Below are 26462 nucleotides of genomic sequence, written 5' to 3'. Positions count from 1 at the left end.
ATGCCCAGCTCTTTAAGCCTCTCCTCATAGGGCTTGTTCTCCAGACCCTTAATCATTTTAGTTGCCCTCCTCTGGACGCTTTCCAGCTTGTCAACATCTCCCTTCATCTGCGGTGCCCAAAATTGGACACAGTATTTCAGGTGTGGTCTGACCAAGGCAGAATAGAGGGGGAGCATGACTTCCCTGGATCTAGACGCTATTCCCCTATTGATGCAGGCCAGAATCCCATTGGCTTTTTTAGCTGCCGCATCACATTGTAGGCTCATGTTTAACTTGTTGTCCACGAGGACTCCAAGGTCTTTTTCGCACACTCTGCTGTCAAGCCAGGCGTCCCCCATTCTGTATCTTTGATTTCCATTTTTTCTGCCGAAGTGAAGTATCTTGCATTTGTCCCTGTTGAACTTCATTTTGTTGGTTTCGGCCCATCTCTCTAGTCTGTCAAGATCGTTTTGAATTCTGCTCCTGTCTTCTGGAGTGTTAGCTATCCCTCCCAGTTTTGTGTCGTCTGCAAACTTGATGATCGTGCCTTCCAACCCTTCATCTAAGTCGTTAATAAAGATGTTGAACAGAACCGGGCCCAGGACGGAGCCCTGCGGCACTCCACTCGTCACTTCTTTCCATGATGAAGACGACGCATTGGTGAGCACCTTTTGGGTTCGTTCGCTTAGCCAATTACAGATCCACCTAACCGTAGTTTTGTCTAGCCCACATTTAACTAGGTTGTTTGCCAGAAGGTCGTGGGGGACTTTGTCAAAGGCCTTACTGAAATCCAGGTACGCTACATCCACAGCATTCCCTGTATCAACCCAAGATCAATAGCATAGGATTATTCAAAGACTACTAAAACAGAAAACCATTTTAGAAGCCTATCCAAGTTTCTCTTCTCTTTTCTATTTTTTGTTTTGTTTTGTTTTTCAGGGATGCCCTTCAGCTTTTGGCAAAGAAAACTGTTAGGTATAGTATATGTGCACATAGTGACCCCTAGTGAAAATAAGAAGAAATAAAAATGCTCATAGAGATGACTAGCATTGACAACACAAAAATGCTGGACCATTCTAACAACTATCATGTCAAACTACACAGAGAAGCCATTGAAATCCACAAGCATGTGGACAACTTCAACAGAAAGGAAGAAACCATGAAAATGAACAAAATCTGGCTACCAGTATTAAAAAACTCAAAAATCAGAACAGTAAATAAAAAGCAATACTCTGAAAACAGAGGATTTCCAGACATGAATCAACCTAGGGCAGTTAAAGACTCTAAACAAAGGATGCCCCAGAGGCAGGAAGAAGACAGCAGATAAGCTTTTCAATGCTAATTAAAGTGATTAACTACACAACATTCACACTGACCTCTCTCACCCTAGACTTTCCACAGATATATATTAACCTCTTTGCTTAGTTTTCTCCATACCTCACAACCTCTGAGGATGCCTGCCATAGATGTGGGCAAAACGTCAGGAGAGAATGCTTCTGGAACATGGCCACACAGCCCGAAAGACATACAACAACCCTTATTAGCAACTGTTAGGATACTTTTTTCAACAGCTAGTTTTTTGAATGAAATATATACAAAAGCTACAAATCTTTCAAATTCCTCCAAAACAGTTAGGATAGTGTGACAAGCAGATATTATTTATCACAGGCAGTCCCCAGGTTACGAACAAGATAGGTTCTGTAGATTTGTTCCTAAGTTGAATTCGTATGTAATTTGGAACAGGAACATTTTAAGTGTAACTCCAGCCAAAGGTAGATAGATAGATAGATAGATAGATAGATAGATAGATAGATAGATAGATAGATAGATCTGTGGCTGGAGTTACACTTTAAAATGTTCCTGTACTATCTACAGTGGAGTCTCACTTATCCAACACTCGCTTATCCAACGTTCTGGATTATCCAACGCATTTTTGTAGTCAATGTTTTCAATACATCGTGATATTTTGGTGCTAAATTCGTAACTACAGTAATTACTACATAGCATTAATGTGTAATGAACTGCTTTTTCTGTCAAATTTGTTGTGTAACATGATGTTTTGGTGCTTAATTTGTAAAATCATATCCTATTTTGATGTTTAATAGGCTTTTTCTTAATCTCTCCTTATTATCCAACATATTTGCTTATCCAACATTCTGCCGGCCTGTTTATGTTGGATAAGCGAGACTCTACTGTATATAAATAAAAATGTAGTGTCCATTTGTGAGGGACCTCCTATCTCCCAAACTACTTCACTGACTGCTTTGAAATTTAGACACAACATAGCATCCAAACTGGAGAGTGTGTTAAAGTATTAACATACCTACTATTACACACCTGTCATAACGGAGACAGGTAAAACCATGCTTTGTTTCACAAACAGTGCCATCTGCTGGACAAACAAGCAACAGCTGCTGTACTACAAACAACTGTTTAAGGAAGGAGAAGAAGGGTGTGTGGGAAAGGGAAGGGAAGAAGGCAGCGGAGGGGAAGAAGGGCCTTTCCCTCCGCCTCAGAGATGGGCCGCAACAGGAATCACCTCCGAGGTAACGGCGGAGGTGGAAGAGGGCCAGAAGATGACTAACTGACACGGAGGCATTTAGGAAGAGCCTCCTTCTGCTTCGGGGGGGGGGGGGGGGGGGGCATCATAACCAAGGCAATGGTGGGGACAGAACAATCCTCCAGGGAGGCATGAGGGTAAATGTGAAGGAAGAGGAGATATTTAGGAGGACCCTCCCACCCACCCACATGGTATATGTTACAATGGCTGTGTAGGCGGAAGAAGGCTGCAACAGACTGAGAAGCCACTCTCGTTGTGTTAATCACACCACTGCTGGGACCTCAATCTGTGAAGACTGTGTGTTGACCGGTCGTGCACCGACCTCCACACATTAAAAAAAAATCACGCACAGGTGTCTTCCAAGAAATGGACGACCATCATCCTTGAACTACGAGGGATCGCCTAAGGAAAGGATTATCTTACTCTCAAATAAGGATCCTTCTCCCCAATGAAATATTTCTTCAATACTCACAATTCTACAAATGCAGAGAATGAGACAATGAAAACTGTTCATGTCTAGAACTATTTCAATTGGTGTTTCCACATTCACCCTGTTCAAGTGTCTCAACTGTACTGTGAATCCTTGGTATCTACTGAGGCTTGGTTCCAGGATCCACCAACCCTCATGGATACTAAACTCTATGGATGCTCATGTCCTATTATATACAATGCTATAGTAAAATGCTTTCCCTTATATAAAATGACAAAATCAAGGTTACTGGAATATTTTCAAGCTGTAGATGGTTGAGTTCATGGATACAGAATTTAAAATATAAAGTACCAACTGTATTTCAAATGCTCAACTGAAGCCAAGTTACTGGAGTGCTAGAAACTGTGTGACTGAAATAAAATTTCATGGAGGCAGGGAGAAAGCAGAATTCATTTTTTCACTCTCCAATAAGTGCATCTTGGACCCTGACCCATCACCAGGCTTTATCCCTATCCACTCCAGGTTCCACTGCACTATCTCACACCACCACCATTTGCTACCTTCCTTGGTGGCTTATTTCTTCCCTTAAGAAAGGAACAGCTGCCTATTTATATCCTGGTATATCACTAGGGAGTGAATAATTTCTTTGCATTGAACCTCAGGTTTTGATCTGTTCATATAGTTTTGGGAAAATACGCAATCTGCAGAGTGTTTTTGTAATTCTCACTACCTGTAAACTTTGGAGTAGCTGATCAGGTCTTCCAATTCAATGGCCTGGATCTTGTTGTGATCCAGATGAAGTTCATTTAAGGTTTCAGGTAGATCTGGTTGGGGAAGAGACACAAAATTATTTCTGTACTCCATAGTGTTCTAAAGCAAAAAAGGATGATAAAAGCATCAATTTAAAAATAGAGAAACAAATGGACAAACAGTACAGCAGTATCAGCATGATAATGTTTCATTCTATCACAGCTCACTTTCAGAAAGCAAAGCAGGAGTTGTTTCAGTCCACTGGAATGGAAATTTGAAACCTCTTCTACACTGCCATATAATTCAGATTATCAAAGCAGATAATCTACATTATCTGCTTTGAACTGGATTATATGAGTCTGCACTGCCATATAATCCAGTTCAAAGCCTTTATTAGAAAAGTCCTGACTCTCATGGAAGCGAGCAGCCTCCTGCTACCATAAAATGGACTTCAGAGCATGGCAGCATCAGGAGAACTTAAATGGTGGGAAAGGAAGCTGGTGTGTTTAATATGGCACTAATATCTGCCCCAGGACTTGTTCTGTGTTGCACCATGGAATTGGTGAAGGGCCTGCTGCACCAATAGACTACAGTGAAGAGTCCCGTGCCATCTGCTCAGCCTACCCCAGTGCATAGGATTAGGGTTACCAAGTGAAATAAGGAGCTGGACTCTTATACCTATAATGATTCTGTAGAAGAGAGAATTTCAGTGGGCAGTGCTTGTCATGCAAGTCACCTCTTCCATACAACCATTAAAGGTGCAGAAGCATATCTTCTAGCTATTTCTAGCTATTTCAATCTTTTGCTGTCCCATGTTTTCAGCAGTTTTTAAATATCTATCTATCTATCTATCTATCTATCTATCTATCTATCTCAGGCCCCTTCTACACTGCCATATAAAATCCAGATTAACTTCTTTGAACTGGATTATATGCCATTATAGACTCATATAGTGAGCCCCCGGTGACACAACGGGTTAAACTGCTGAGCTGCTGAACTTTCTGGCTGAAAGGACGGTGGTTCGAATGTGGCGAGGGGGGTGAGCACCCACTGTTAGCCTCAGCTTCTGTCAACCTAGCAGTTTGAAAACATGCACATGTGAGTAGATCAATAGGTATCACTCCAATAGGAAGGTAATGGTGCTCCATGAAGTCATGCCAGCCACATGACCTTGGAGGTGTCTACGGACAATGCCAGCTTTTTGGCTTATAAATGGCGATGAGCACCAACTCCCAGAGTCGGACAAGACTAGACTTAATCAGGGGAAAACCTTTACCTTTACTATAGACTCATATAATCCAGTTCAAAGCAGGTAATGTTGACTATCTGCCTTGATAATCTGGATTATATGGAAATATAGAAGGAGCCAGAATTTCTCCCTTCTGGTGTAAGATAAGCTATCTTTCAAAATGCTCTTGTATTTTGAAAGGCAAGAGTTCATCAGGATAGTTCTCACAGTTTCGTACAAAACTGCAATAATCCAGGCAGCTGTAATGAGTCATATCAACAAACTATGGCCCCTTCCACACAGCTGGAAATCCACATTGAACTGGATTATATGGCAATGTGGACTCAGATAATCCAGTTCAAAGCAGATATTATGGATTTTCTGCCTTGATATTTTGAATTATATGGCTATGTGGAAGGGCCCTATGTCTAGCAATCATCTGTACCAAGAAAAGGTGCTTTACAATACTAATGTGCCTCATTTGACATTTCAGACTAACCCAACCAAAAATAACTTAATTACAATTGATATTGTTCAAAACAATATAAAAGAAGCCCTCACCATACCGTCAGAGAATGGAATTGGTTGATAAATGTAACTAAGTTGTTTTTTTTAAAGCTTGTAACAGTGTTTCTCAACCTGCGGTCCCCAGATGTTTTTGGCCTTCAATTCCCATTAATCCTAACAGCTGGTAAATTTGCTGAGATTTCTGGGAGTTGTAGGCCAAAAACATCTGGAGACCCCAGGTTGAGAAACACTGGCTTATAAGAAGACTGAACGCTAGATGGCACCAGATCAACTGAGAGAGGAAAAATTCCAGTGTGCCAAAAAAGCAACAGCAGTGGTCAAAAAAGCAGACTAGGGGTAGAAAATGCAAAATGAAGATATAATTTAGATGTATCAAGAACATCCTAAAACAAGTCATCCAAAAGCAGTACTCTTCTTGAGGAAATTCTTTCAGGACATGCCTCTTACTATGAAAATTGCATCTAGACTTGTGGTGAAGAAGGGCTGGCAGATGACATCACTGTCCCTGTCAATTAAAAAATCTCAGTTCTTCTACCCTTTGAACCCAGGTTCTACTACAAATTGAGTACAAGTTCTTTGTAAGTCTGCAGAGCTTTATACTCAATGTTGTAGTAGAACATGGGCTTCTTAACAAAGCCTAGTGGTGATCCTGAATCAAACAATAAAATTATGGATGTTTGGGAGAAGTTTCTATGCCCAACAGCTACTGGAAGAAACACATCAATAGCTTAAGGAAGCTTTGGCCAGGAATTGCTATGGGGAGATATCACTGGAAAAATAATATACATTACCTTTGGGTACACCAGTGAGCTTTGCTTCTGAGATTCTCAGGTAGTTCAGCTTTAAGCCATCAAAGGCACCAGGTTCAAATCCACTGTTTTCTAGAGGATTCCCACCCATCTCTGTAAAGAAGAAAGCTATTATTGTGCTAAATGCCTTTTAGACAAATAAGAAGTAACTTTAGACTTTTATTGCCTTTCCCATTATATTACATAGTCTCAATTTTAGAAGCCTTTTTAAAAGGCCAGCACTATGCCCTCATTATTCCAAAATCAAATATCTTACAGGTAATATTGTTATTTGTAAACTGTCCATCTGGTCACTAAACTAGAACAGACAGACTGGCCTGGCAGAAGGCACTATTAGGCAATGCCTTTGCTATGTGAAAACAGCATGAAGGCTTCTGTTTTCTCTGGGAGTTCTTCTCAGGCTAATTATCTATGTTTCTAAGGAAAATTCATACAGAGAGTTTGCCGGCAGAGTATTGGAGCAGGCATGAGTCTAGGAGAGTGCATGTAACTTACCAATGCAATTCATGTTATTCAGCCCATTGAACACATCCTTGGAGACCTTCTTGATTTTGTTATCATGGATACGGAGTTCAACCAAGGATGGGGGCAGGTTTGGGGGGATCTCCACCAGGTTGTTCTTGGAGATGTAGAGTTTCTGCAGTTTATGCAAGGGGCTGAAAGCCTTTGGGTGGATCTTGGAGATCTTGTTGTTCACCAGCACCAGCGCCTGCAGCCACAAATGTAAAATCCACATGGAGCAAAGTCACATAATGCATATACATGGAAGGGTTGGAATTAGAGTTGCTTGGTGAAATAAAACACAGGGCTCCTGTACCTTCAATGGTTGTGCATAAGAAGCTCCAGGGGCAGCTTGCATGAAAAAAAAACCTGCTTAGTTTCTTTTCTACACAATTCTTTAATTCACCTGGCAACCCTACCTGGAATCTATCAGCCAAGGGAGGTGAGTCTACAGCTAGACTAGGAATGAAAGTAGAAACTTTATCTCACTGCAAACAGAAATATGATAGAGTAGAGGGTGCCAAAACCCACCCTTTGGTTCATGACTGGCCTCAATGTAGAATTCCAATGCTCCTAGGGCCACCAATCCCTATTTTACCATCACATCCCCCAAAGCCTCTTGGTAAGAGAGGAGGCACAATTTGCTCAGTTCTTTGTGGACAAAGTCACTCTGATCCATTCTGACCTGGATACCATGTTAACGGCAGACTCCGAAGATGTAGCATGAGCACCTGATTGTCCGGTTTTAATGGATTCATTTCAATTTGTGCAGCCCGAGGACATTGACGAGATCCTTGGAGAGGTGAGGGCCACCACATGCATCCTGGACCTCTGCCCATCCTGGCTGATAAAGGCAGCCAGAGAGGGTTTGGCGGAGTGGGTAAAGATATTTATTATTTCTCACATTTATATACGGCCCTTCTCACCCGAAGGGACTCAGGGCGGCTTACAACAGTGGCAACAATTAGATGCCCATACAAACCATTATAAAACAGCACATAAAACAGCACTATTAAAATACATTATGAATTAAAAATATACATTTCAAACATAAAATCAGATCTGTTCTTCCTCATGCTTTGTCCATAGTTCAGTCCATGTCATCTTCACCATTTATTGATTAAAAGCCTGGGCACACAGCCATGTTTTTAGGGCTTTTCTGAAGCCCAACAGGGTTGGAATATGACGCATCTCTCTTGGGAGGGTGTTCCACAGCCGGGGAGCTACCACCGAGAAGGCCCTGTCCCTCGTTCCCACCAGCCATGCCTCCGAGGCAGGTGGGACTGAGAGCAGGGCCTCTCCAGATGATCTCAGGGATCTTGCTGGCTCATAGGAGGAGATACGTTCGGACAAGTAGATTGGTGGTTAATGCCTCCTTACAAGAAGGCAAGATTCCAGTGGGCCTAATAGAGGCCGTCATCAAACTGCTGTTGGAAAAACCATCACTGGGATCCCACTCAATTAGTCAACTTTTGGCCAGTTTCCAGTCTCCCCTATTTGGGCAAAGTCTTAGAATGTGTGGTGACCTCGCAACTCCAGGTGTTCTTGGAAGAAACTTATTTTCTATATCCGTTGCAGTCTGGCTTTAGGCCGGGACATGGAACTGAAAAAGCCTTAGTGGATGATCTACGCTGAGAAATGGACAGGGGAAGTGTGTCCCTGTTGGTTCTGCTGGACCTCTCAGTGACCTTCAATACCATAGACCACAATATCCTTCTGAGACACCTCGCAGGAATGGGGCTTGGAGGCACTGTTCTGCAGTGGCCCCAGTCCTCTCTGGAGGGTCGTTCTCAGGAGGTATTGTTGGGGGACACCTGCTTGGCCCCACAGCCATTGTCCTGTAGGGTCCTGCAGGGTTCAGTACTGTCTCACATGTTGCTTAATATCTACATGAAGCCTCTGGGAGAGACCATTCAGAGTTTTAGAGTTTGATGCCATCTGTATGCAGATGACATCCAGCTCTATCACTCCTTTCCACCTACTACGGAGGCTGTTCAGGTCCTGAACCAGTGCTTGGTCGCTGTAATGGTCTGGATAAGAAAGAACAAATTGAAATTGAATCCAGACAAGATGGAGGTCCTTCTTGTCAGTTGTAAGGCCGAACAGGGTATAAGGTTACAGCCTGTGTTGGACGGGATTATACTCCCCCTGAAGACACAGGCTTGCAGCTTGGAGTTCTCCTAGACTCATTGCTGAGCCTGGAACCCCAGGTTTCGGTGGCGGCCAGGGGAGTTTTTGCACAATTAAACTTGTGCACTAGTTGCACCTGTACCTTGGGAAGTCAGACTTGGTCACAGTGGTCCATAATCTTGTTACATCTTGTATAGACTACTACAACGCGCTCTACGTGGGTTTGCCTTTGAAGACGGACTGGAAGTTTCAATTAATCCAATGGGCGGCAGCCAGATTTCTAATTGGGGCAGTGTACAGGGAGCACACAACCCCCTTGTTGTGTCAGCCCCACTGGCTGTCAATCTGCTACCGAGCTCAATTCAAAGTGCTGGTCTTGCCCTAACCTATAAAGCCCTAACCGATTCTGGTCCAACTTACCTACACAAACGCATTTCCCTCTATGAGCCTACAAGAGCTTTAAGATCGGCTGGGGAGGCCCTGCTCTCTGACCCAATCTCTTCACAAGCGCGAAGTCGATGAGAGACAGGGCCTTCTCAGTGGTGGCCTCTCAGCTATGGAACTCCCCAGTGACGTCAGGCAGGATCAATCCCTCCTGATTTTTAGGAAAAAAACTTAAGACCTGGCTTTTTACGCGGGAGTTTGGTGAATAGGAAACTACAGAATGTAAGTTCAATTGTCAAGGACAGAACGCCACAAGATTCAAAGTAACAGAGTTTATTAGATTACAGAACTCAAAAATGCCCGTAAAAACACAAGGGCCAGGCAGTTTTTGCCTTTAGGAGCAAAAAGGGACAAAAGTAAATGTTCAAAAGATAAACCGGATTAAACCGGAGTTTAATCCGGGTAAAAGCAAACTGCTTGCTTCAGCCTAGGTATTAACAGAACGAAAGCCAAGGAACAAAAGATACAAAGAATGCAACTAATTGGCAGCAGATTCCTCTCTGCTGCCAGCACTGTGCTTAGAGTAACTTGCGTCGCTCCCACACACACACAGTAGACAGGATCTCCAACACGAGCAATTCAGCCAAGGATTGTAGAAGTAGAGTAGACCAGTTCCGTTCCGTAAATCAAAGCCAGAAGCAGACGTTTGTAGTTTTTCCAAGTCCAAGAAGGGGGGAAGACAAGCCGTGGTCAGTTCAGTCCGGGTTCTCAAAGCAGGAGATGGCGTCCGTCAGAAAGACGACGGAAGGTCAAGCTAATAAGAGTAAGCACAGGTTTGCACAAACAAATGCCCACACAATCCCTCCCGCCGTCTGACCCTGGATTTCAATCAACTTACGTCACAGCACAGGAAAGCACACAAGTCTTCAGGGAAGCGTCCCACACACACACGGATCTCAAGCGTTTGCCCAGATTACCTTGCCCGACGCAATTTGCAATTGCTCCCAAGCCCCATTTTATGCCAGTTACAAATCTTCATCACTGTCAGCTGTCCTCCTTAACCCGGGCGTTTCCTCATCACTTTCCTCGTCAGAGCTGGAACACCTCTGACTACGCCCAACAGCATCTCCAGCTGTGGATCCCGTCCCATCCCTCCAGCTAAGCCATGGGTCTAATCCTGAAGGTCCCCATTCATCTTCTGTCCCATCATGGCCAGTGGCACCCAATTCCTCCCTTACCCGAGTCCAATCCATCTCATCCTCCTCTGAGCTAACCAGCCCCTCCTCCATTCTCTCCGTAAACCCTTCGAAAGATTCTTCGTCAGATGGTGCTGCAAATATGTCTCGCAGTCTTTTTCTCTCTCGCTCCTCGAGAGTATCTGACTCTCGAGGAGTCTTACGCCCACGTCTGTCAGTAACAGAGCCATGAGGCTCAATCATAACACTATCCCCTCTCACAAAGGCCTCCTCCCCCGATGGCGGAGAAGTGGCAGTGATACCCTCCGCTATAGCATCACGACGACTAGAGGTATCAAGTTTCAACAGCGAACGATGAAAGACTGGATGGACCTTTAAACTAGACGGTAAACGCAAACGAAACGCAACGGAAGAAATCTTTTTAACGATAGGAAAGGGACCCAAATACCGAGGCGCAAACTTTCCCCCAGCCTGTTTAATATGTTTGGAAGATAACCACACCAAATCCCCTTCTTCCAACTCCTCCCCTGCCTGCCTGTGGCGGTCAGCCTGAGTCTTCTGCGTTGCCTTAGCTTCCAGCAGTAAGCGACGGGCAACATCATGCAATGCAGCCATTTCCGTAGAGCGGTACACAGGGTCCGAAGAGACCACATTGGTCGACGGCGCCACACCTCCCCGTGGGTGAAAACCATAAGTTAGCTCAAACGGCGTATGCTGACTAGATGTGTGCACCGCATTGTTGTAAGCAAATTCCGCCACCGGTAGCCACTTCACCCAAGCCGTGGGTTGATCTAAACAAAAACAACGCAGATATTGCTCTAAGAGCCCATTAACCCGTTCCGACTGTCCATCCGTTTGCGGATGAAAGGCTGAAGAAACGTTTAACTTAGTCCCCAAGCACTCATGGAAATGTTTCCAAAAGCGTGACACAAATTGCGGAGCCCTATCTGAAATAATCACCTCGGGTGCTCCGTGCAAACGATAGATGTGCTTAGTAAATAGTAAGGCCAACGTAGGGGCCGCCGGAATGGTTGAACAAGGAATAAAATGAGCCAGTTTACTAAATAAATCCACCACCACCCAAATACAAGTATAACCCCCAGACTTAGGCAAATCTGAAATGAAATCCATGGAAATGATTTGCCATGGCCTGTCCGGAACAGGTAAAGACGACAACAACCCTCTAGGGCGCCCAACAGGCGTCTTACTCTGCTGGCAAACGGCGCAGCTGTCACAAAAGCGCAGAATGTCTTGCCGCATCTTTGGCCACCAATAGCTCCTGGTAATGAGCTGCACGGTCTTGAATCTGCCAAAGTGCCCAGCCATGGGTTCGTCATGGTGGGCTCTAATCACCTCCAACCTGAGGGCCCCCACTGGTACGTAGACCTGCCCCCTGCGTACCAATACTCCGTCTTGATCTTGTAGATGCGGCAGTATGGTACGATTACCTGCTGAGAGCAGCATCAGTTGCTCCTGTGTCCACACATCATCCCTCTGAGCCTCAAGGATCTGGTCATGTAACCCGAGCTCATTATCTACAACACACAGAGAGGCAGTAGGCAAGATGGTCTGACATACAACCTGCTCATTGGTCTTAAACTCCGGCTTGCGGGATAAAGCATCGGCCCGCAAGTTTGCCTTCCCCTCTACGAACTGCACCTTGAAGTTAAACCTGGAGAAAAACAAAGCCCATCGGATTTGACGCTGGTTTAACTTCTTTGCTGTTTGCAAGTGCTCTAAATTCTTGTGATCAGATCTGACCACGATCTGGTGCCGTGCCCCTTCAAGCCAGTGCCGCCACACCTCAAACGCCACCTTAATCGCCAACAACTCCTTCTCCCATATGGTATAGTTCTGCTCGAAGGGTGTTAGTTGCCGCGAGTAAAATCCACAGGGACGCAAGGTCCCTGAGGAATCTTTCTGAGACAATACAGCCCCCAACGCGTAGCTAGAAGCGTCCGCTTCTACCACGAACGGTTTGTCAACATCAGGATGGGTTAGTATGTTGTCTGATTGAAAACTAGACTTAAGTTGTAGAAACGCCTCGTGAGCTTCCCGCCCCCACACAAATGGCTGTTTCTTGCGCAGAAGCTGCGTCAAAGGTACCGTGAGCTTTGCAAAATTCGGAATAAACTCCCGGTAGTAATTAGCAAAACCTAAGAACCTTTGTACATCCTTCTTAGTTTTCAGCTCCTGCCATGAGTTGACGGCGTCAACCTTATGTGGGTCCATTTTAAGTTCCCTACCTGACACTACATGACCTAGGAACTCCACTTCAGGCACATGAAAGACGCATTTGGAAGCCTTGGCGAAAAGCCCATTAGCCCGCAGTCGGTGCAGAACCTGCTTGACATGTTGACGATGTTCTTTCTCGTCCTTAGAAAAAATCAAGATATCATCCAAATAAATCACTAAAAATTGGTCAATTAGGTCCCTGAACACATCGTTCATGAACCTCTGGAAGACCGCAGGAGCATTACAAAGCCCAAAAGGCATGACTCGGAACTCGTGGCATCCGAAACACGTGTTAAATGCCGTCTTCCATTCATCCCCTTCCCGTATACGGATTAAGTTATAGGCCCCCCGCAGGTCAAGCTTGGTAAAGACCTTAGCCCCTTGCACCCTTGATAACAGTTCCGAGATTAAAGGGAGCGGGTACCTATCCCGAATGGTGTATTTGTTTAGGATCCGATAGTCGCAGACCAGCCTAAGTTCCCCAGTCTTTTTGGCTACAAAGAATACTGGTGCCGCAGTTGGAGAACTAGATGGGCGAATAAACCCCTTGGCTAAATTGTCATCTAAAAACTCCCGCAAAGCTTGCCTTTCCGGTACAGTCAAGGCATACAGCCTCCCTGCTGGCAGTTTCGCACCTTCTGCCAACTTGATGGCGCAATCATATGGCCTGTGCGGTGGTAATTTGTCCGCTTCTCTTTTACAAAATACATCAGAGAACTCCCCATACTCAGCAGGCACTCCCTCCATATCAGCATGAGTAACGTTTAGAGTGCAACAATCCTGCCTCTTTAAGATCACTTTACGTGTTGCCCAATCCACTTGTGGGTTTACTACAGCTAGCCAATCCATCCCCAGGATCACATCATATCTAGGCAAGCTCGTAATATCCCACACAAACGTTCCCGTTACTCCCTGCACCTCCCACGTTACTGCTGAGGTTTCCTGGTTAACCACCCCAGTCTCCAGCAGTCTCCCATCTGCTCCCTCCACCCACACGTCGCATGCCTTGCGCACTCTAGGAATGCCATGCTTCTTAGCAAACTCAATATCTACATAGGAGACCGTAGCTCCTGAGTCCAGCAGTGCCAGAGTAGAAACAAGTTCCCTTCCCCCAACAGACAATGTAATGGGTACGAAAACATGCTTCCTCCCCTCAGTTGACTGCTTGAGGAGCCCTAGTGCGTTGGACTCACGTCGCACTAGGGCTGGCCTTTTCCCGAAAGCTGGGAAGGTTTCACATTACAATTTTTGGCAAAATGCCCAGCATTCCCACAGTACAAACACAAGCCCAGCTGCCTCCTACGGCTCTTTTCCTCTGTAGACAGTTTTTTAAAGACCCCAAGCTCCATGGGCTCTTCCCCCATCACCACAGGTGCCCTGGTTACATGCATAGGTGGCGCACACATTGCTTTTGAGTGTTTACGAGCCTCGAACCTTGCGTCTAAACGCAACACCTTAGCTACTAAGGCGTCCCAGCTTTCAGCCGGCTCCAAGCGTGCTAATTCATCCTGGAGCATATCACTTAACCCGGCAGTAAATAAAAGCATGAATGCATTTTCCCCCCAATCCAGCTGGTGGCGATACAGGTTAAACTTATTTAAGTAATCCAAAACAGTCCCCTTTCCCTGTTTCAACCGATACAGAGCCCACCCAGCGTTCTCCGTGCGGAGAGGATCCCCAAAAGTATCAGTTAACAACCTTTTGAAATTATTCAAATTGTCCTTGACTGGGTCATTTCCCAAAATTAAATTAGTGGCCCATTGTCCTGCGGGACCGGTCAACAAACTCAAAATAAAAGCCACCTTGCTAGTGTCAGTAGGAAAAGCATGAGCACTGAGCTGAGAAAAATAAAGCTCCACTTGTGCCAAAAAGGTTGGCAACTTGCACCTGGTTCCGTCAAAGCGTTCAGGAGTCAAAACATGTCCTTTCACAGCAAAAGCTGTTTGGCTTAAGGCCGTTTGCAATTGGTCTACTTTGGCTCTTAACTCATCCATCGTCTTCCTGACGGGTTTATTGCTGCAATAAACTTTTTATGGGCGTCGGGCAATCTGTCAAGGACAGAACGCCACAAGATTCAAAGTAACAGAGTTTATTAGATTACAGAACTCAAAAATGCCCGTAAAAACACAAGGGCCAGGCAGTTTTTGCCTTTAGGAGCAAAAAGGGACAAAAGTAAATGTTCAAAAGATAAACCGGATTAAACCGGAGTTTAATCCGGGTAAAAGCAAACTGCTTGCTTCAGCCTAGGTATTAACAGAACGAAAGCCAAGGAACAAAAGATACAAAGAATGCAACTAATTGGCAGCAGATTCCTCTCTGCTGCCAGCACTGTGCTTAGAGTAACTTGCGTCGCTCCCACACACACACAGTAGACAGGATCTCCAACACGAGCAATTCAGCCAAGGATTGTAGAAGTAGAGTAGACCAGTTCCGTTCCGTAAATCAAAGCCAGAAGCAGACGTTTGTAGTTTTTCCAAGTCCAAGAAGGGGGGAAGACAAGCCGTGGTCAGTTCAGTCCGGGTTCTCAAAGCAGGAGATGGCGTCCGTCAGAAAGACGACGGAAGGTCAAGCTAATAAGAGTAAGCACAGGTTTGCACAAACAAATGCCCACACAATCCCTCCCGCCGTCTGACCCTGGATTTCAATCAACTTACGTCACAGCACAGGAAAGCACACAAGTCTTCAGGGAAGCGTCCCACACACACACGGATCTCAAGCGTTTGCCCAGATTACCTTGCCCGACGCAATTTGCAATTGCTCCCAAGCCCCATTTTATGCCAGTTACAAATCTTCATCACTGTCAGCTGTCCTCCTTAACCCGGGCGTTTCCTCATCACTTTCCTCGTCAGAGCTGGAACACCTCTGACTACGCCCAACAGCATCTCCAGCTGTGGATCCCGTCCCATCCCTCCAGCTAAGCCATGGGTCTAATCCTGAAGGTCCCCATTCATCTTCTGTCCCATCATGGCCAGTGGCACCCAATTCCTCCCTTACCCGAGTCCAATCCATCTCATCCTCCTCTGAGCTAACCAGCCCCTCCTCCATTCTCTCCGTAAACCCTTCGAAAGATTCTTCGTCAGATGGTGCTGCAAATATGTCTCGCAGTCTTTTTCTCTCTCGCTCCTCGAGAGTATCTGACTCTCGAGGAGTCTTACGCCCACGTCTGTCAGTAACAGAGCCATGAGGCTCAATCATAACATCAATAGCTTGAATAATGGACTACGGGTTTTGGAAAACGAATGGAACTGGAGTCCAGCAACATTTGGAGACCAGAAATTCTTCAGCTAGGATTAGGTTTTTTCATACTGCAAAATTAGGATGTGACAACTCCATTTCGAATGCCATGATTCCATCCTATATAATCCTGGTATTTGCAGTTTGGATAGGGTTATTTAGAATATACATACAAGGAGCGCTTGCTTCTTCTGCCTCACCAAACTACCCACTTCATCACATTGAAGCTGGGAAGTGTAGAGCTCGGTCTGACTCAGTGTTGGAATGAAACAGATAATTTCCCTACCTTCATCACACTATTAAATGTATCAGTGGTACTCAGCATTCTTTCAGTACATTTTCCATCACACTTTAATCACTGCCCACCCCTTCTTTGTGGGGAAAAAACCTCCTCTCTTTGAAATGTCAGCTGTTACCTTCAATTCTGGAAGGAAGAAAGCAAGGAGGGAGGGACAGAAAGCAGCAATGTTTTTTCTCTTTCCTTCTTTCCTGCCCCACAGAGAAGGGTGTGAGCCTTGGAAAACTATAACTCCCAGGACCACATAGTATGGAGCTATGGTATTTAAAGTAAGGTCCAGCTGCATTCATTCCATAGTGTAAATGCACCAAGAGAAGGGTATGGACTTTGGGAAACTATGATTTCCAGGAGGACTCAATCGCATGGACCCATGGCATTTAAAGTAGGTGCAAGAGCATTCATTCCATATTGTAAATGCACCAAGAGAAGAGAATGGAACTTCGAAAACTATGACTCCCAGCATTGCACAGCATGGAGACATGGCATAATAATAATAATAATAATAATAATAATAATAATAATAATAATAACAACAACAACAACAACAACAACAACAACAACATTTAAAATGCGTCCCGGCTGCATGTGTTCTCCAGCGCAGATACATCCAGAGAAGGGTATGGACTTTGGGAAACTATAACTCCTAGGACCACATATTATGGAGCGATAATGTTTAAAGTGGGGTCCAAGAGCATTCATTCCATAGTGTAAATGCACTAAGAGAAGGGTATGGACCTTGAGAAACTATAACTCCCAGGACTGCACATAATGGAAACATGGCACAATAATCATAGTCATCATCATCATCATCATCCTTCTCTCCTGGCTTTCCCATGCAACACAAGGCACATACATGTCATGGAAGAAAGGGAAGGAAAAGAAAGGAAAGGACCCGGAAAGGCTATTCTTTAAAAAAAAATGTTATAGCAAAGTAAAAACTGGGTGAGCAAAGATAATGGTTTCCCTAACAAGGGTATTTTTGGCTCCTCCCAAAATTTCCCCTTCCACAAATTGGGGAAACGTTTAATGTTAAACCTGGGAACAACAAATGCCATCACATTACAGAAATGGCCAATCATCTGGAAGATTTCAAAAAATCCACTTCCCAGCCACCTCCTGAAACGTTTGAAAAGAATGCTGGCCTGCACGCTTAAAATACGCAAAGAATGCTCTATCCTACACTTGAAACAAAACTAATTTGATGAGAACAGTGGCTTCCTGGATTTTAAGTGTAGCACTCAGTGGAATTCAGTAAATGCAAGGAAGTCGATACATATCTCAGGCTTTCATAGGGTGCAGCAATGGTTGTCAAAGTGGAATCACCGCACCTTAAATATGTAGTGTGAGGCTGCATCTTCACTGCCCTATATCTCAGGATCTGATCCCAGATTATCTGTTTATCCCAGATTATCTGGCAGTGCAGACTCCTATAATCCAGTTCAAATCACATAAACTGGGATCAGATCTTGGAATACAGGGTTGTGTAGATCCAGCCTGTTTTAGGGTTCAGCCCTGGCACAACAAATACATTCGGGCTGACCTTAAGGTCAAAACTCTCACTGAAGCCCATGCTGTCCCTTCACATAAGAAGGAATTAGGGAGGAAAGTGGGAAAAGGCTATTCTGATACCTACATACAGGTGGTGGAGCCCCTGAAAATCATCTTTACGCAGCTCAGTAATCTGGTTGTTCTGCAGATCCAACAGTTTGGTGTCTCGTGAGATCTCCTTTGGCACTTCCTTGAGACCTGGGTAGAACAGGCAGAGGGAAAGGAGAATGAGAAAGTGTAGGGCTGGTTATATGAGTTACCTGAAATCATGACAGCTGGGTGCCAAGCTATGGGCAAAGTTCAGCCAAGGCTGACAAGACTGGTAGGTATGACATTTACTATTCATACTATGGAATTATAGTAGTATTGCTCCACTTTGAATGCAATGGCTGCATTCTTAGGAATCCTGCATTTTCCAGGGTTGGTTGGGGCCTTTAAATTCCTCCGGCTGTGTCTCAGACCAATCTACAACTCCCAGAATTCAACATGATGGAGTTATGGCAGTAGAAGTGCCATCATAGTGCTGTAACTATGAAGTGTGAATTGGTCCAGAGAAGAGGAAATCTCAGCACATGTATACTTATTATTAGTTGTACTTGTTTACTAACAAAGCACAGGCACTGAAATCCTCCCCCCCCCCCTTTTTTTTTGGACAGTAGAAAACCACAACCATGACTGACTGTATCTAGCTATGTGACAGCATAATCAACCAATAGCCTCCAAACAACAACAAACAATAGACAACACTTTAAAAGAGCAATTTGCTAGGTTTATTTATTTTCCCAGTTACTTTTCACTGAAATTTAGCAGCAGATTTAGTAATAGGAAGATTTAAAACAAGGACTAGTATTTTACTTTCTGAGTAGCCTTCTGACTGCTATTTAGCACCACTGTCAATAGAGGGGAATAGAGCTCTGCCAATGCACTGAGGCCGCCCATGCCTGCAACAGAAATGCAAAATGTGGGATAGCAAACAGCAGAATCAGCTGCTACCACTCTTTCACTGCACCCTCTTGCTTGGCATTTGTACAACAACACAGTGGGTGGTCTGATGCCATCACAACATGGTTTTCCATGCTCCTTTTGTGCTATGATGTAAAGTTAGGGGTTCTGCTGTGCTGCAGACAATGTCATGGAAGAGAGGCCAAATATTCACAGGTACATGTTTACGGTATATCTTATGTAGTCCTGCCTTAATAGAGGGTTGATGTGTCAATAACCTTTATAGTGATCTGCCAAATATAACTCGTCTCTCTCAGAGGCACCTCCGCCTGAGATGAATTGGGTTGTTTTCCAAATTGGCAAACTGGGGGTCTGAAAATGAATCTTATACTTGGTGAATACCTCTACTGTATAAAGGCCCATCTAGATCTCCCTCTGCCCTTCCCTGCTGCACCTGAGATTACAAGGCGAGCCCAAAACTAATTTTTCTAACAGAATGACATCAGAACTCCACTGCCTAGAATGTACAGTCTCTCAGCCAATTTTTTTTTTTTTTGGTCTGTGTGTCAGGAGCAACCGGAGTTGCTTCTGGAGTGAGAGAATTGGCCGTCTGCAAGGACGTTGCCCAGGGGACGCTTGGGTGTTTTGATGTTTTACCATCCTTCTCTCATGTCCCCGCATGGAGCTGGAGCTGATAGAGGGAGCTCATCCGCGCTCTCCCCGGGTGGGATTAGAACCTGGCAGCCTTCAGGTCAGCAACCCAACCTTCAAGTCATGAGGCTTTTATCCCCTAGGCCATCAGAGGCTCAATTCAGCCAAATAATCCCAGATATATGGTGGAAGAAGGCTACTCTGTGGTGAAAGAATTATACCCTGTATATACTCAGAATAACTGTTATTCTCAAGTCTGAATCCATACAGTGAAGTCATATTCTGGGCTGAACCCTCATTCAAATTAAATAGTGTAAAGGTAAAGGTTTCCCATTGACATTAAGTCTCATCGTGTCTGGCTCTGGGAGTGGTACTCATCTCCATTTCTAAGCCAAAAAGCAGGCATTGTCCATAGCTCCAAGTTCATGTGGCCCGCACTACTGCATGGAGTGCCATTACCTTCCCACCAGAGCAGTACCTATTGAACTACTCACACTTGCATGTTTTCGAACTGCTAGTTTGGCAGAAGCCGGGCTAACAGTGGGAGCTCACCCTGCTCCCCGTATTCAAACCACCAACCTTTCGGTCAGCAAGTTCAGCAGCTCAGCGATTTAATCCACTACGCCACTGAGGGTTCCATTTCAAATGAAGTACATGATATAATTGTTCTGTGATTATGGAGACATTCTATTGTCTCAAGTGTGATCTTGCTAGGTTTGCCAGATTGAAAACTGAAGAGTGTATCTTTAATAATGATGTGGAGGAGGACATTTCAGCAGAGGCTGCTTGTAATTTGCTTGACAAGTAAAATCTGCTGAAACTCGCTCTTTTACACAACCATTAACAGTGCAAGAGCAGTTCCCAGGTTCCTCTAATACAGTGATTCTCAGCCTGGGGTCCCCAGATGTTTTTAGCCTACAACTCCCAGAAATCCCAGCCAATCTACCAGTTGTTATGATTTCTGGGAGTTGAAGGCCAAAAACATCTGGGGACCCCAGGTTGAGAACCACTGCTCTAATTCAACTCTGCATTCTACTAAAAGTTGACCATAGAATATTACCAGAGGACCTAGAGATCACTAAAGTGAACATTTTAATAAAAACATTAATAATCCAATCTGCAAAACTTAAATCTATAAATGTAGTGAGCCAATTGTACTACAGTCTTCATGATTTTAAAGGACAGAATATTATTGATGAACTCCATAAGTAGTTCTTTTTTTCCCCTTCCCCTCCCCTCCCCTCCCCCATACCACAATGAATAGAATGATGATATATTAGATATGTGAGTAGACAATATAGAAGGGAAGAGGATGGAGAAATGTGATAATAGATAAATGACGTGTTATGGTTGAGCCTTCTGGCTCCGGTACTGGGAGATGGGGTCGTAAGACTCCTCAAGAGTCAGACTCTTTTGAGGAGCGTGAAAGGAAACGGCTCCGGGACTTATTTGCAGAACCAACAGATGAAGACTCATTTGAGGGTTTTACCGAGGGAATGGAGGAAGAGATGGTTAGCTCAGAGGAAGATGACATGGAGTGGACTCGTGTGAGGGAGGATTTGGGTGTCACCGGCAATGTTAGCATGGGAGGCGATTGTCGGGTTGCAGGATCAGACCCATGGACGGGCTGGAGGGATGGAGCGGGATTCACAGCTGGGGATGCTGTGGGGCGTAGTCAAAGGTGTTTTAGCTCTGATGAGGATGATGATGATGAGGCACCTGGAATTAGGATAGCAGCTGACAGCGATGAGGAGTTATGAACTGGGATAAAATGGGGTTTAGGATCAATGGCTAATTGCGTTGGGCAAGGTAATCTGGACAAACGCTTGGGCTCTTGTTGGGGAACTTCCTGAAGACGGGTGTGATTCGTTGCTGGATACGTAAGTTACCAAGGACACTGGGCATAGACGGCGGGAGGAACTGTGTGGGGTTTTTCTGTGCAACTTGTGTTTAATCTTGATAGCTTGGACCTCCGTCGTCTTTTTGACGGACATTAATTACCTACTCTGGATTGACGCTGGACTGACTGACTGACTACGACCTTGGACTATCCCTTCTGTGGCTATCGGTGGAACTCGTGGAACTCTAGACGCCCGCACTTGGCTTTCGACCTCGGACCGGACTGGGACCCCGCTGACCGCCGTGATCCTGATTGATGTGCCTGGACCCGGATTTCGCTCGTTGCACGGAGGAGTAACAGCCTGAGTTACTCACCTGTAGCCTTTGGGTAGCAGAGAGGAATCTGCTGCCAGCTTTTGGTGTTCATTTTGACCTTTGTTTACCAACTTTTGTTTGTTTAAATTGCCAGGCTGAAGTAAGCACTTTTGAGTTAGTCCGGATTAAACTCCTGTTTAATCCGGTTTATTCCTTTGAACCGTTTTAATTCAAACGGAGCTGTTTCTGTTACTTTTCACACTGAAGACAAGTGTTTGCCTAGTCCTTTGTTTTCTACGGGCATTTTTTAGTTCTGTAACTTCAATAAACTGTGTTGTACTCTATTTGGTGGCGTTCTGTCTATGACATGACGTGTAGGTATGTATGTTTGTATTAAATGTACAATATACTCACAACATGAAATGTAAGATTTTTTTAATATATATATATATATATATATATATATATATATATATATATATATGATTTATATATATATATATATATATATATGGAATATATATATATATTCCATAAATAGTTCCATAAGGATGCACAGAAGTGGGAAAGGAAGGCAGACAAAACCTGTTTACTCTGAACAATCAGCTTCTTTTATGTCTGCTGCACCCAGGACCTTTTTTCTCCTTTACCAACACCTAGACCAGTGATGGCCAACCTATGACACGCATGTCAGCATTGACACGCCTAGCCATTTTTGCTGACACGCTGCCGCATGCAGTTTGATTGGATGACTATGTCTTTTGTGGCCAAATGTGGTGTGATTTGGTACAGTGGTTTTGTTGTTTACTCCATGGGAATTATGCACATTACATACATACATATTACTGTAGTATATTATCATATTATTACTATTATATTACAGTATTATTATATTATTCATTATTCATGACTACATTGAAACTACAATAGAGAGAAATCAGTGTGGAAACTGCAAGAGGTACCATAGATTTTTGTACATGGAAATAATGGTAGCAAATAGTTTTTGATTTATTAAATAAAGTTATATATTACAATTATACATTTTTGTTATTTAAACTATACATATTGCAAAATTATGGGGTTTTTTTCTTGAAGTGACACACCACCCAAGTCATGCTAGGTTTTTTGGTGAATTTTGACACACCAAGCGCAAAAGGTTGCCCATCATTGACCTAGACTAATGTAATTACACTGGCACAGAGTTTTCAAAAGGATTCTGCCTAGACATCCTATTGCCACACTAAGTCTTGTGTTTCTTTGGTGACACTGGTATCATGTAGGATTGCCATACTGGGTCCGCAGAAGGGCTCCTGTAACTTTAATCCTTAATATATCTTGGAGCATATTATCATAAAGCTCAGTTAAGCGGGATAAATGTACCCATGCTCCCCAATCTTTGAAACCCCAGTGTTATGGTTGAGCCTTCGGGCTCCGATAATAGAAGGGGGCATAAGACTCCTCGAGAGTCAGACTCTTTCGAGGAGCGTGAACGAAAACGGCTCCGGGATTTGTTTACAGACCCGACAGATGAGGACTCATTTGAGGGTTTTTCTGAGGGTTTGGAGGAAGAGATGGCCAGCTCGGAGGAGGATGACATGGAATGGACTCGTGTGAGGGAGGATTTGGGTGTTGGGGAAACAGGCAATGAAAGCATGGGAGGTGAGTGGCGGGTTGCAGGATCAGACCCATGGACTGGCTGGAGGGATGGAGCGGGATCCACAGCTGGGGATGCTGTGGGGCGTAGTCAAAGGTGCTTTAGCTCTGATGAGGATGATGAGTTTGGGGCGCCTGGAATTGGGATGGCAGCTGACAGCGATGATGAGCTTGAACTGGGATAAATTGGGGTTTGGGATCAATGTCTAATTGCGTTGGGCAAGGTAATCTGGACGGACGTTGGGCTTTTGTTGGGGAACTTCCTGAAGACGGGTGTGATTCGTTGCTGGATACGTAAGTTTACCAAGGACACTGGGCATCGACGGCGGGAGGAACTGTGCGGGGTTTTTCTCTGTGCAACTTGTGTTTAATCTCAATAACTTGGACCTCCGTCGTCTTTTTGACGGGCAATACCTACTCACACTGGATTGACGCTGGACTGACTGACTTCGATTCTGGATTATCCCTTCTGCTGCTTATCGGTGAGACCTTTGGATTCCTAGATGGCTACGTTTGGCTATTGACCTCTGGACCGGATTGGGACCCTGCTGACTGCCGTTTCCCTGACTGCTGAGCCTGGACCTGGATATCGTTGGCTGTTGAACCTTAAATTGAATCCTGACTACGACCACGTTTTCCTCCGCTGCAGGGAGGAATAAACAAGCCTGGTTTAGTCTCCTGCTGTTTCTGAGTAGCAGAGAGGAATCTGCTACCAGTCTGTTGTTTACATTCTGACTCCTGTTGATCCTCCTTTGTTTGCATTGTTTGCCAGGCTGAAGTAAGCACTTTTGATTTAATCCGGATTATACTTCTGTTTAACCCGGTTTTTTCCCTTTGAGTTGTTTAAGCTCAATCTGAGTTGTTTTTTGTTACCTATCACACTGAAGTCAAGTGTTTGCCCTGTTTTTTGTCTCCTACGGGCATTTTTAGTTTTGTAATCTCAATAAACTGAGTTTTGCTTTACTCACTGGCGTTCTGTCTCTGACACCCAGCTTCCAGTCATCCCCTCCCAGCATAATAATTGCTTCCCAGATGGAAAGAGGTATAGATGGAAGAACAGTCAGTTCTGCTCATGTTCTTGAAAAGACTTCCTCACTGCTGCCCAGAATCCTACTACAAGGGAAACAAGAGCTCTGTTGATTGGGATGGCTGCAGCTGAAAGTCCAGGTTTGGAAGAACAGATACTTTATCCCCATTGGTTAAGCTTCAGAGTTCCTGATCTTGTCCCAAGATCTAATTTCTGTCCTCACAATAGTGAAAGGATAGTGATATTGGATTACTGACAATGAAGAGAACAACTTTTAGATCAGCACTACTCAAAATAGTGGTCCCTGGAGCATGGATGGTCTCTAAGCTATTGGCTGCCAGTACCTAGCAAATTTCCAAGAGAGGGAGGACAAGCTGTAGTGAAGGGGGATACATATGGCACTGATCCCTGGAACAACGCAGCGAAAGGTTACCAGTGCTCCACATCTGATAACCTGAGGAGCACTTGGGCTCTGCTGTTCAACCACTTCCCTCCTTCTCCATTTCATCCACACAAAGACTTACCCAAGTCAGAACACTGCACCACCCTTAGGTGGCAATGGCAGCCAAATGGACAGAGTCCCGGGTAGAAGGGGAAGGTTTCCTCGCTTTCGGCTGCTCCTGAAGTTGGGAAGATCCCCGAAGCCTCTTCCTCTTCTTGGACGTTAGGATCATCCATGGAGAAGTCCCAGAAGCCTCTCTGCACAAATGGCCGGTCACAGTTCACCAGTCCCAGAAGAGGCACCAGGAGGAGGAGGAGGAGGTGCTCCATAGTGAGGGTTGCCAGGCTGCAATTTGACAGATGGAGAGGGGAAGAACAGGGAAGGAGATTAGGGGAGGAAGAGAGAAAAAGAGTTAGGTTCTGCTGTGAAGCAACACATGGCCATCCTAATCAACAAAACTTAGAAGTGTTGTATCTTTAGACTGCTACTTCCAGAATCCTGGAGTTGCTGGCTAGAGAATTCTGGCTGCTGTAAACTAAAAAAACAAAACAAAAACAATATTTCAGAAAGAAACATTCTGTAATATTCAGAAAACTCCCAGTATTTGTGGGGGATACATTCTTGCTGAGCTGCAATTACGTGAAATCGCAGACAAGATCGAATGCTGTTAAATTACCCGACTTCTGGTTCCAGCATACTATAGAGTTGCACTGGAGAACCTAGAGATTCCAAGAGAGCTATCCTCTCTAGAAATTTGCAGTGTCCTCCAGGGCAATTCTATGGTAACTACCAAAAGAATCATATCATAAGGCCCTTCCACATAGCCTTATATCCCAGAATATCAAGGCAATTATCTGAGTCCACACTCAGATAATGTGGGATTTTCTACCTTGATATTCTGGGATATAGGGCCATGTGGAAGGGTCCTTAGAATCACTTGAAGAGCCTAGGGAATTCCTAGGAAGATCATCATTCCCCGGAGCCTCCGGTGGCCTAGGGGATAAAAGCCTTGTGACTGGAAGGTTGGGTTGCTGACCTGAAGGCTGCCAGGTTCAAATCCCACCCGGGGAGAGTGCGGATGAGCTCCCTCTATCAGCTCCAGCTCCATGCGGGGAGATGAGAGAAGCCTCCCGCAAGGATGGTAAAACATAAAAACATCTGGGCGTCCCCTGAGCAACGTCCTTGCAGACAGCCAATTCTCTCACTCCAGAAGCAACTCCGGTTGCTCCTGACATGGAAAAAAAAATCCTTCCCCTGCCTCACCAGCATAGGTAAGTGAAACTGCAGATATGGATTCTGTAGTTACTGTATAAAGCTAATGCCCAGCCACTCACCCACTAGGTAAATTTCAGTCATCTTAAAAATGACATCATTTCCCCATCCACATATGAATGTGCTCGTAATCTCCGTTACTTCATTATTTTAGGAACAGATGTACCTCGGGAGTCAGATGAGAGAAATGGTAGAAAAGAAAAAGTAAAAATGTCCCTGATAAATAATGTTGCCAAATAAAGAACATTTCAGCAACAGAGATTTCAGAGATGAGATCAAAGGCCATCTTCTCTTGATGTTACAGAAGGTAGAGCCTGATCATGTTGTTAAGCACAACACATTAAGCATCAACCCCGCTTGCTCACAGCATGCCATTCCAATAATAAACACTAGTGTGACATAAATGACAAAATATTTCTCTCGCTGGAAATTCTGTTTTCCAAGCTCTGCATTGAAGAGAAATTCACAGAGAGGTCTGATGGTAACACCTATGTAAATCCTGTTATTAAAA

General features: G+C 44.5%; 1 protein-coding gene and 1 long non-coding RNA gene across 4 annotated transcripts in view; one reads left to right on the top strand and one right to left on the bottom strand.

Annotated features, from left to right (window-relative positions):
* The window catches only part of bgn (biglycan), a 165939-nt gene that overhangs the window by 18386 nt on the left and 121091 nt on the right, over positions 1–26462 (bottom strand). For both annotated transcript variants that reach the window (XM_062971252.1, XM_003216896.4), the window contains exons 2-6: positions 24762–25024; positions 17896–18008; positions 6780–6993; positions 6267–6377; positions 3700–3793 (exon numbers count right to left, since the gene is read on the bottom strand). In XM_062971252.1, coding sequence (XP_062827322.1) covers positions 3700–3793; positions 6267–6377; positions 6780–6993; positions 17896–18008; positions 24762–25008 — 779 coding nt within the window. In that variant the 5' untranslated portion in view covers positions 25009–25024. The remainder of the gene's footprint in view (positions 1–3699; positions 3794–6266; positions 6378–6779; positions 6994–17895; positions 18009–24761; positions 25025–26462) is intronic.
* LOC103277754 (uncharacterized) overlaps positions 1–26462 on the top strand; it is a 94308-nt gene that overhangs the window by 19044 nt on the left and 48802 nt on the right. The window lies entirely within an intron of this gene.

This window comes from Anolis carolinensis, chromosome 2 (genome assembly GCF_035594765.1).
Source record: "Anolis carolinensis isolate JA03-04 chromosome 2, rAnoCar3.1.pri, whole genome shotgun sequence".
NCBI lineage: Eukaryota > Metazoa > Chordata > Lepidosauria > Squamata > Dactyloidae > Anolis > Anolis carolinensis.
The sequence above is the reverse complement of the archived record's forward strand: the minus strand, read 5'-3'. Positions and strand labels throughout refer to the sequence as shown.